At 40.8% G+C, this 12,232-nt stretch overlaps 1 protein-coding gene across 2 annotated transcripts in view; it reads left to right on the forward strand.

Annotated features, from left to right (window-relative positions):
- The first annotated feature begins 184 nt into the window (after positions 1-184).
- eml3 (EMAP like 3) overlaps positions 185-12,232 on the forward strand; it is a 44,748-nt gene continuing 32,700 nt past the window's right edge. For both annotated transcript variants that reach the window (XM_068587204.1, XM_068587205.1), the window contains exons 1-2: positions 185-388; positions 570-751. In XM_068587204.1, the coding sequence (XP_068443305.1) occupies positions 727-751 (25 nt within the window). In that variant the 5' untranslated portion in view covers positions 185-388; positions 570-726. The remainder of the gene's footprint in view (positions 389-569; positions 752-12,232) is intronic.

Raw genomic sequence — 12,232 nt, forward strand, 5'->3', positions numbered from 1 at the left:
TAATTTAGCTGAAATCAAAAGAGGAGCAAATGTTTGCTACACTTTTAAAACAACATGTATGCAAACGCATGTTAAATAAAACACAGAATGCATATTTATTACCGTATTTCTGGTCGTTACGAATGCGTTACACGGTTCTACACTACACAACCCCGCCGCGTGGTGGCGGCAAATGGCTAACAAGCAAAACTCGCAGCTTTTATTTGATAGGCGCTAAGGTGTAGCCTGAAAATGTTGTGTTGAAACTTGTATCCTGCGTTCTCTTGTCACGTTACATCTGCGGACACAACAACTGTTACATAAAGCTAATAGATGCAACTTTTGACATTCACAACGCATCTCTTCATCAGCGACTTCCCGCGACTAGCATGAAGCTAGCCTCAATGAGGTAAGTGACTTCCGGTGGACACTTTGAATATCTCAGATTGCGAGGTGTTTGTTGTTTTAATTCGTTATCTTATGTACTGCCATACACGTAAATATATACTATAATATAAAATGTACTTTATTTAGGAATGTGTTTTAATGTTTTGTATATTCTTGTATAAACCTTAGCGCTTTATTTGCAGGAAAACTAGCCACGTTTCCGGCCTCCTCGCCGCTGAAGCGGTGGGTTTGACACAAAAGTCCCCAGAGTGTGACTTCTGACACTCCTCTCAGCATGGAAAACACACCTCAGTCCAGCTTTACCTCTAAATAAACTTCCCACAAGTTATACGCCGTGTTATGGATTCCTCTACAAACAGCTTGGGTGAGTGAAGCAGCCAAGAAAACGTGTGTGTTTCTGTATCGCGAGTTTGACTGACAAAACATGCAATGTGGAAACTTGAGTGAGCTTTCGGGTATCGCTCACATGCTTATGGATATGGAGGAAACGCTGACAAAATATTACAACATCGGCAATAGGTGTTGTTCTGCTGTACATGCGTCGGGAAACATGTCGTGTAGCATTATAAAAAACTGTAAAATATATATATATATATATCTAGAAAATGTCAGAGTCGTTTGGCTGTGCATTTTCTCTTTAAGCAGCTTTAATGTCAAAGTTGTACAGTTGTCTCGCGGTGCTTCCTGCCGCATTCCTTGATGCCTTTTTGTGGAAGAGGAGCAGAGAGGGATACGGGCGCACGGCTCCAATGTGGACATTTTAAGGGCTTTTTTAAAAATTATTTTGCCATATGTGAACATACATATATATTCAAATAATGATGTGGCCACGCTGTGTTGCAAGATGACAGCAGCGCTTGTGTAGGTGTGCTTGTTGCGGCTGCTGCCGGTACTTTGTTCTGCCACTAGCTCGTCTCATGGAGCGCGTGATGTTCAGCCTTGCATTCAAACAGCTGTCTTTATTTTGGCACGCGGGGTCAGGATATATTTGAGACGTGACAGTAACTTTTTATTTTGTGTGTGTGTGTGTGTGTGTGTGTGTGCGTGTTTTTTTTTTTTTGTCCTATCAGTCTTGCACATGGCAGCAGAGTAAATGAACTCTGTGAAATTGTTGTCTTTGTTAAAACTTTCAAGTTGAGGTTGTGGCCCTCAAGGCTTTATGGGGCCCTAGCAGAGACTATATGGAACGTACACTATATGGTGTGAGTGTAAACATATAATAATTAGCATTGTACAATATGTTTGAACAGGCTTTCAATCTTGATGCACAAGTAGGTAAAATTGTAATAACAAATTAGCACACTTTGCTCAAAGTCAAGTTAACTTTTTGCAAGTCAGTTCTATCTCCTCTGGATCTCCCACAATGCCGTTTGCTTTCAAGGAGCTATAAAGACTGTTGCACAATGCAGATGTTGGTTGCACATCTGTGGGCCCTGCTGTCTCACCTCATGTGTGTTTACATGCCTTGTAAATGGGCGGGGCGGCGAGGCTCAGGGGAACAGTAAATATCAAACCAGACGCTGCTGGAGGGGGGATGGACGAGAGCAACGGTGTGAAGCTGCCACGCTGCTCGATAAGGATGTCTGTTTTTGATAGTAATTATCTTGCACTCACGCTTCATAATGAGGGGGATTTAGTGACTTTGAAAGTAGTACAGTCAGTCTTGCATCTGCGCCTTCCTGTGTGTCACCGTCAGCTGACCGCCTCGCGCCACATCACGGGTCAGATGATGTGAACGCCTCATTGTTGTAGTTTGTGACGCTCCAACAACAAGAAGACACCAACAATCAATAGGCTTCTCCATCCATATCATGTGGGACATGCAGAAAGCCGATACAATGATTGTATGCCGGTACAGATGTAGTTGTAGTGGATACACTACTGAAAGTTCACACACATTCTAAGTAGTTTAGATATAACTATTACCAGTAAACACGTACTAGCATTTTCAGGTCTCTGGAAAGTCCATGGTGGCCTGTAAGGGACATAAATATAGTAAGGGCATGATGGGATGACAGGTGGCGCAAAAGGCAAAGTTCATATGAATTAACCTTGACCTTAAGCAGGTGGAACATTGTGTCGGGGTAACCAACTCCACCGCTCAGCTGCCGTGAATTCAATGCTTTTGAAAATGCAGTTTATTAGCCGGCTGTCTAACAGTGTAGCAACAAGAGAGGGAGCCTGTAAACTGCTCTGTACAGCCACATATATACATAACTGTACATACACAATACACGTAAATACACATACATACCTGTACGTACATAAACAATACATGTACATACACACATAAACAGTATATGTATACATAACTCTATGTACTTAAACAATACATGTACATACACACATAAGCTGTTCATCCATACATAACTATATGTACATAAACAATACATGTACATACACATTCATAACGGTACATACATAAACAATACATGTACATACAAACATAAACAGTACATGTATACATAACTGTACTGTACGTACATAAACAACACATGTACACACATACATAAACAGTGCACGCATACATAATCTGTCTATGCATAAGGGCTCGACACTAAGTTATAAATGTGGTTGCCATTTTTAGTTGCATAATATTTGATTAATTCAGATACTATGCAGTTATGTCAGCTTAATAAAGAAAATATTACATTTAAACACCTGCTTTTATTTTATTATATATATATATTTTATTTTTTGAGGTGGACGTTTTGCTGTCTGCTGTCTTTTTTTCTTATTCAGTTTGTGCCACTGATAGCAAAGGCCCAGATTTTGTTGCCAGTAACTGACAACTCTTACTGTTTCATTTAACCGCCTTGCTCCCTGTATCTCTTGCAAACCAGAAGCTAGAATGCACCACTTCCTGAAGGTTCAGCTAGATTTTCCCTAGAAAAGAACTACAGGTATACCAGAGACTGATACAGTGTCCCAGTTGCATTTTGCTATGCATATACTACCAACATATAAACTACCAACTTACATCTTCTATAATTTCCTCTTCAAGCGGTCAACCAATTCCTTGCATACAACGTCGGCAGTGTTCCAATTCCACAATCCATAGTTTACAGTCTCTTCTATATTTAGTAATTGTTAGTGCTTTTACAGTTTGTGAGAAACCAGTGTATGCTTTGTGGTTTAGTGCCAAGATGAAATTATGCAGTGTACGTGCTAGATGTCAGTCATATTGCTGCTCTGGAATGCCACTGCTTGTCACACTTCACTAAGACTGAACACAATGTTTTCTGTTTATTTGTTTATTTGTTTTGCATTTTTGTTTCACCACCAACTGCAGCTGCAGCGATTTGGTGTTTCTTTGTGCATTGTATTGTGGGACAGCACTGTCACTCAAAAAGCAACCTTGTTGTAGCAGGCAGTGATGATAATGAAACGTAAAAGAACCATGTTTTATTAACGCAGACTTATCCTGTAATGATGTCCTTTTTCCTTGGGGATAACGAATGCATTGGGGACAGAGAGCAAGCTGTGCCGAGACCAGCAGGAAGTTGCATCAGCAGATGGCAGCTCTTTCAGAGTTATTCCTAGGATGTTGTAATACTGCCTCTTCTCTGCAGTCTGGATGGAGAAATGTTGTCTTGGTTGTGGCACAAACACATTTTTTTTTCCAGTTGGATTCACACTTGTTTTCGTTGTTTTTTCTTTTGATTATAGATAGATAGAACATTACAGATTTTGAAATCTGCCAATTTCTGCTAATAAGTAATTCAAATGATTCTCAGCCTGCGTCTTTTTTGCGTGACTCTTTTGCAAATGTATAATTCAGGAACAAAAAAAACAAAACACACAACTCATCATGGATTTAAGCTCAGTCCCCCGGAGAGAAATGCTCTCTGGTTATTAAATCAGTAACTAAACCCCGACGCTCTTCAACCAGTGAGATCATCGTGCTGCACAGATTTATGTTCCATCAGGAGTCAACAGACGAGCTCCCTGTTTTGTTTTGTTATCTGTATGCAGAGCCAGCATGGTCTTGCATCATGTTTGTCTGCCTTAGCCAGATATGACAGTCAACGACAGCATGTTGACCCGCTGCCAGCGCTTTGATCGTCTACCGGCTTCTATGGCTCTGTGACAGATACTTCTAGAGGCTTTTGTCCTAAGACAGGGTTGGGGCATTAGCATGCGCAGCACATTGGCTGCCTTTGAATCTCTCGCTACTGAAGGATTCCATGAGGAAGCGTGGCGGCTCCACTTGATCAAAGGGTTAGGCGGAGAATGAGAATGATCGATGTTTAAGGTTTCAGGTTTCACAGAAATCTTTTTCTTAAAGTCCAGATGAATATGTATTTATAATATATCCAATTGTCTTTTTTGTAAAAGTAAAATATGACGTGTGTTTACGGAAGCTAGCACCAACCGTGTGTGTCTGTGTGTGTGCTTTTATTTTATTTTTTTATTTAAACTTTATTTAACCAGGTAAAATCTGTTAAGAACCAATTCTCATTTACAACGATGACCTGGAGGCAGCAGCACAAACAGCACAGATACAGAACAGGATGACAACCACATAAAAATAAAAATTAAATGAAAATAAAAGAGGCTTGGAAAAAAAAATCATAGATAATCAAAAAAAAAATGGAATGGAGGAGAGAGAGTGATCGAATGCAAAGACTTTGACATGGAGCTGGTGGGGCGCTCCAACATCTGTTACATAGGAGTCTGACTTGTGTCTTCTGAAAAAGAGAAAGAAACACTACAACTGTTGGACTTTAATAAAATAAAACTTGCTCTCTCTCGCAGCTCTGGTTTTGGTCTCCACCAACCCAGGAGAACAATGGCTGCAGTCGAAGAGTCCAAAAAGTGACCTCCTTACGTCTCAACCTAACCACTTTTCCTTGACCTCTGTGGAAAATGTCACAGTATCAAGGAAAGATGGATGGGAGAATTCATGAGCAGTTTGGAAAAGACAACGGTGTTTAGTAAATTCGACTCCGCTTTCACTATGTGACTTAGATATCGCGCGACAGCAGGCGGATGTTAGTGATGACGGTCTGCAGCGGTGAAACTACAATATTCCAAAGATGGACTATAAAAAAAGATCATCTTAAATACTTCGTCCTTGTATTGTTAAAGTGTTGTTTGATGATGACACATAACAACCAGGTTCAAAGTATTACTTTATTAACGAGATAACCAACCGGTTCAAAGTATTACTTTACTAACGACTTTGGATTAGAAATTAAAGAAGAATATGAAAGTGAAACCAAGATATTTTTACAAAGCTACTAAACTGTGACAAAATAGTTGATTCAAAAGATAATACTCAGAAACATGACTCAGACTGAAGAGATCGTCCAGTTTAATTCTTTTATCAAAGCTTCTGCAGCTAAAGTAAAATAAAAGAATGAAGGCTGAGTCTGCAGTACAACACTTTACAGCAGTTTGATCACTTTACAGCAGTTTGATCAGTTTACAGCAGTTGTATCACTTTACAGCAGTTTGATCACTTTACAACAGTTTGATCACTTTACAGCACTATGATCACTTTACAGCAGTTTGATCACTTTACAACAGTTTGATCACTTTACAGCACTATGATCACTTTACAGCAGTTTGATCACTTTATAGAAGTGTGATCACTTTGCAACAGTTTTCAGCAACAGCAATGTAACGTTCATAGTTTGCCAGCTGGTTTAACAGATTATAGAAAGTATTTCCAAGTTATGCTCACGTTTTTTTACATGATCTGCGTTTGTCGGTCATTATCGTTTGTTCTTGTGAAGGGCCAAATGGTGCGTCACTTTAAATGTTGCCGCCCCAAGGAATTGTGGGGCGACATTTACTCCTTTCCTTTTATAAAAGCAGGTCCAGTGTGTCCTATGCTGAAGGAGCTGAAGGAAGCATTGAAGCTCCTTTCCTTTGCATTTAGAATTCGACCAGCGCTTATCATCGCGGCCCCTTAGGTACTTCCGGCTCATTTCACTCAGTTAGAACCTTCCTAACCAAAAAGGACTATTCGACCGCAGCCAATATCTGCCTCTACGGCCGCCAGCTGGTCTGTCTGCTGTTTGCTGCTGAGCAGGTAGAGAACAGGGATTATCAGAGCTTTGTCCCTGAAAACAGCTGCTGCTGGAAACCAGTCTGAGAGCTGAGTTGTTAGCTGGGAAACCAAAACAAAGAGCTAAAATAGGATGACACCTTTTCATTACAGAGTTATTTAGCCGTAATTAATGTTTTTACTCTTTACACATTTTTTTAGGGCCTACAAAATATAATGATTTAGTTAAATGTTTTAATCAGTACCAGTACTAATAAGAACGACCAAAGATTGACAAATTTTCAAAATTGTAAATTGCAATTTCTACGTAATGTCGCTGTTGAAAATTGAAAATTGAAATATTTTCTGAAAACTGAATGCTGGGGGGATTTATTTTTTCCGGGTCACGATGTATCAATACTGAGCAACAACACTGATTTTGACACATTTTATTTTTTTTGCAGTTTTCAGAAAAAATACTCTATATTAATATTATTTTCCATTTTAACTGATGTCGGCCATACTAAATACTCACTCACTTTCAGACTGGTTCCCCTTTAAATACCAGTTTGTTTGCATAATGCATCTGTTGTTAAAATATACAATATGTATTTGCCTCATAGGGAAAACATCTGGTGGAATGAGTAAAAACTACAATCAAGAAAGCCTGGTACAGTAAAATGTTTGGTTTGATGTTGCGATGGCCGTAAGATCAAACATTGTAGTTTTAATTGGGACATTTTGGCCCTGAACCCCAACAGGGGGTGTTTTTTTGCTCCGGTCACAGTCTACTCTGTGGCCTCGTTTCCCAGATATGAAGCTGCTCTAAGTTTCACTTCTCAGATGAAACCTCAGATCTCAGTGCAGTCGCGTACAGGATGTTGAGCGGAGGCAAAGCGTCACGATCAAAGACGAGAGCACAGAGCAGCGAGCGCTGCTTTTCGAGACAAGCGGCGTCTGTAGGTGGCTGAGGGCATTTTGTAGAGAGAATGGGTGGGTGGACACTGTGAGATTGTTTCATGTGACACTCACATGAAACATTCTCACAAACTGCGACAGGAGATACGTTTCAAGACTGACATTTTGGCACACGTTGCATACAAATTAAGGCTGTATCTTTCATTTTTGGGACTCTGATGTTGAGAAGCTGCAGTAACCCAAATGACAAACAGATTTAAATGGATAAAAAGTAAAACTGGAGGGCATGCTAAGCTAATTATATCTGCTGCTTCTGCCCTATATCTGGCTCTCATCAAGCTGGACGAAAAGAGAAATATTTGAAAACTGGCACACCGACCAGTTGGACAAGAAAGACTGTGTAACGGCGCACAGAGACTCAACTCAAGACTCCCATCAGTCCAAGAGTGTGTGGCTGTGCAGCTGTCAGGCAGCCAACCGCCCACAAGACCTGGAATGACCTTTCAAAGAGTGAAAATCAAATGGAGGATTTGTATTTCCAGCTTTGGAATCCAGTTCTTATGCTGTTTTTCTTTTTTAGGATCATTGGATACTTGTGGCTTCTCATGTGAATAACACCAAACTCCTGAGGGCTCACACTTTCTTGTAGGAGTTGTGATTCAACAGCAAAGTATGTGTTTTGGTGAACTGATCTGTTTCATTAGCTCAACCCAAATCAGGAGGCTAGAATCCACCTTTTCCTCGACGCAGCCGCTACCCGCTCGTCAGCAAATCGGTACGTCCTGAGGGAGCCGTGACCGTCATGTTGGACTTTGTTCTGAGGATACGGAAACAGCTCTCACTTTTAGTTGAACGAGAACCAGATGGCTCGCAGCAATGAATACGGACCACCAGGACTGCCTGGGGGGGACGAAGTCCTAAGCCTCCTTCAAGTCTACAAAACGCATGTAGACTGAATGGCCAAACTCCCATGACCCCTCCAACAGGCCAGGCTGGTCTCATCCCGAATGTGTAGCTATACCTCTGGAAAGAAATACAACATAACTCGTAGGTATCCCACAAAAATTGTGTGTATGTTATGCACGTAATCACAAACAAGAAAGAAAAAGCACACAAAGACGTGCGGGAGAGGGGGTAGATAGCTCCAACAGACCGCCATCTTTTAGCCAGGAGGCCGCTGACATGAGAAGTCAACGTAACTCGTGTACTTTATCAACGGCACTTCCGTAGTTATTTAAACCCAAACGATGATCTTTTCCTTTTGTTACTTAAGCCAAATTCATCAGTTGTTGTGTGAGGATACAGGCCATGGAACAGGACTGTCGGTCATATCAGAGCCTCATTACTGGGTTTAGCTAAAACCCCTAAAAACATAGTAGTACAGATCAGTTTTGTAAATTGGCTTACTTACAAAAATAAATGTGAATCGGGACCAAAACAAAAGTTCTCTCTGTTTTGCCTGGAACAAAAAATGTGTCAGGAGCTTGATTTGGCCATTTGGCCATTTTACAGGCAAAACAGTCCAAACACAAAGTGCTTGTTGCAGCCAAGAAGATGCAATATGTCTTGTCTACCATGTTTGATTTGCATGTATCATTTCCTGTCACTTCTTCTGCATGTTGCTAAATTCTGATCAGGAATGTTGTACGTCATCACCTTCAATGGAAACTAGCACATCGAGTTCTTCAGAGCAAACAAACCAAACAAAGTATGGCATTACGAGCCTTCGTACAGGTTGATGGTAGTTCTAGGTCTAAATATTCATCAAAATTCCAGTGCGGTTTGGTGTAAATTTAACGAAGATCAAATTCCTGCTTCCCCTGAGCAGTTGCCAAACGGCTATGAGTCACCCGCAGTCTTGGCATGTAACCCAAAAAGTGAAAACAGGAAAACCAGAAATGCAAATAAAGCGGGAAAGCAGTCCTGTGTGCAGAGCGTACATGCTGGTGTGCTCTGTGTCTGTGGTGTCTGACCTGAATCCACATGAACAGAGTTGTCTTCTGATCTCGGGACGTTCATTCATTTGATTTGATCAGTATAATAAAAAAATAAAAAAACAGATTGTTTATTGGAGGACACTCTGTGCATCTCTGTATTCCTTTGTTGTGGTTTAGGCCAACTGTTGCATCTGTTTCCTACAAATGCTTTTACCAATTACAGAGGTCTAAATTCTGTATTTGGTCTAAGATGGAGGGATGTTTGTTATTTCATATTCATTAATATTCAGCTACATTATGCAGCATTAAGTAGACTTATAGCAGCACACAGCAACACCGTCTGAAATGCGGATATATTTGTAGTGTGCTGTGTATTAAAAGGACTGTCAATCATTGACTTCTAAAAGATGTGAAGAGACACGTGCCATTCTTATTTCGACATTTGAGCGTTGGCCCTTCAAAAACCATTTATTATATTATTGTATTTAACCGTCACCTTACCACTAGCTACTACAGTAAAACCAGACAATAAAACACTCTATTCATCTAGTCCATGTATGAAACCAGTCTGCTAAATATAGGATCCCACTGCCAAGGAGAGATCCTTTAAAAAAGCTCTTTTTCAGCAGGAGTGGGTGTGGTGCCACCTAACTGCCATCATGGCCTCACCATAAATGCAACATGGACTCTGTAAAAAAGAGTTTTTCTCAAGATAGACTGCACAGAAACAGAACTCACAGGCATTTATTATATGCTATGTGCACTTCTTGAAGCTGTCCATGTATCAGCAGAGTGGTGTTTAATATGTGTGTTGAGCAGGACTTGCAGACGGACCCCAGCTGGTTGCAGACGATTAATTTTTTTTCCCCTTGAGGGCAAATTCCGAAATAAACAGTTTGCTTTTTGGAGGGAAAGCTCCCACTTCCTGTTTAGTGTCCCTTCCTGTAGCGAACTTAGCAGATGTGATGGTATGATAGTGCCCAGATATTTCAGTGTGAGACATAGTAGAAAATCTATAAATTGTGTCACACCTCAAGAGTGACTGTCTCTCAACTGGAGGAGCCTGGGCTCCTTGATAAGGCCCTTAATATATATATATATATATATATATATATATATATATATATATATATATACTGTGCTACTGTGATTGACAGGTCATACCACCGGGGGTTTTCTGTGTTTTTGTTTTAAAACTTTAGTTCTACTTAGCTCCACCCTCTCGTTTCACTCCTGGTTCCAAAAAACCAAGATGGCGACGGCTTCACCCTCCACGCAGACACACACACACACACACACACACACACACACACACACACACACGCACGCACCAATGGGTGACACCACATTACATGTAATTCTCATGTTCGCATGGTTGCGTTGCTAGTGTGTTTTATATTGTGGCAGAATGTAAAGCAAACGTTTGTCTCCTTTTAGGACATTTTTCGTGTCTCTTCATAGAGAAGTTGTATGATTTGTAACCAGGCCACAGTGACCATAGTAACTATCTTGTAAGGGACAATAGCTGACCAGTTGCATGTTCTACACTGTCCAGTTCATCATGGCTGTAGTAACTACTTCTAAAACATTCAGATTCAGGTAAATATCAAACACATTTGCGATGAATTAATTCGATTAGGGCTACTCCAATAACTCTAGCTCCAGGCTTCTTGGTCTTGCACTAAACTTCACTGTCACTGTCCATAAATTTGATACTGGCACATTTATTTAGAACTGCAAAACAAGCACTCCCAAGGTGTCCGATTGCAAGATCATGATGCTCAAAGAAGGTCATCCTGTCGAGATCATGACCGCCTCGTGAGCTTCAGGGTCCAAAATGGAACGACTTCATCCTCACGTGTATAAATGCGATGGCAACCTGTCCTGTAGGTTTCGCTGACTGCACCACATTCAATGACTATAGGCTCTTTTTAAAATGCTCTTAATGTTCCCTCAGGGCCTTAAAGCTTCATATGTAGGAAGTGTTTGGTGTCTTGTGGCTACATCTTTTTATAATTGATGAAAACTAATCTAAACCCCGGGCCCACCTATCAAGGTTTTCTGGTGTTTTTCATCCCATACCTAAACAAACGGAGTTGGCTCCGTTTGTACTGTTAAACCATGTGTGTATAAATATACAAGTTGCAGACTGCACAACATGGATTCCACAACTTTGTAGGTGAGTATCGTCTTCTCGTTCCTGCCGTGCTGCATGTGAACACCAGAGTGAATGTTAAATGTGTTCTTGGCCGGTCTCCAGCCTGCAGTATCTTTATCGGGCTGGGTGTGGCAGATAGACGTAAATGCTCTTCAGCACGGTGTTTGTGTGTTCATCGCAGACTCTCAGAGGTCTCTTAAGCCGGAGCCAGCTGGTGGGAGTTCAGCCCCAAAAGCTTGGTTTCTGTCCAGACTCCAGGAGTGATTTAACATTGATGAGTGTGGAACGAAGTTGCAGCTCACAAGAACCTCAAGCCAAGCAGAAGATGGTGAGACTGATATACGATCTCTTTTGAAGATGCTGGAATGGACTTGTATCCCTCAGAGCCTCCAGAAAGAACCCCCATAACCAGTCAACATTTAGGGAAGTACCAAACCAGAAGGTTTGAGATATTAAGTACGTCATTGAGGCGACACCCACATGGAGACCCCAGGGCAGACATCTGTTTGCTGGTGGTTCAGTTGTGGGACGGACAACAATGTAAAATGGGCTCTAATGTAGTTTAATTATAAATTTAAAAGAATGTTTAAAGATCTGACAAGAACAACTTTCTACAACAAGTGCTTATAATTTCAGCAGCTGACCCTCTCCTCCTGATTAAATATTAAGTTGAGATTTAACACTACTGCCTTTAACGTTTATGATAAAGTGGATCTAGACTGCGCTTTAGTAAAAGTAAAGTTAAAATGTTAATGGTCAATAAACCACACAATTGTGAGATGTCTGCCTCTATCAGAAAGGGTTTCTGTTGGTTTTGGCGTAATAGGAAAGATTTTT

The sequence above is a fragment of the Clinocottus analis genome, unplaced genomic scaffold (assembly GCF_023055335.1).
Source record: "Clinocottus analis isolate CAN_PGR_092001 unplaced genomic scaffold, fCliAna1.0.p SCAF_21, whole genome shotgun sequence".
Lineage (NCBI taxonomy): Eukaryota > Metazoa > Chordata > Actinopteri > Perciformes > Cottidae > Clinocottus > Clinocottus analis.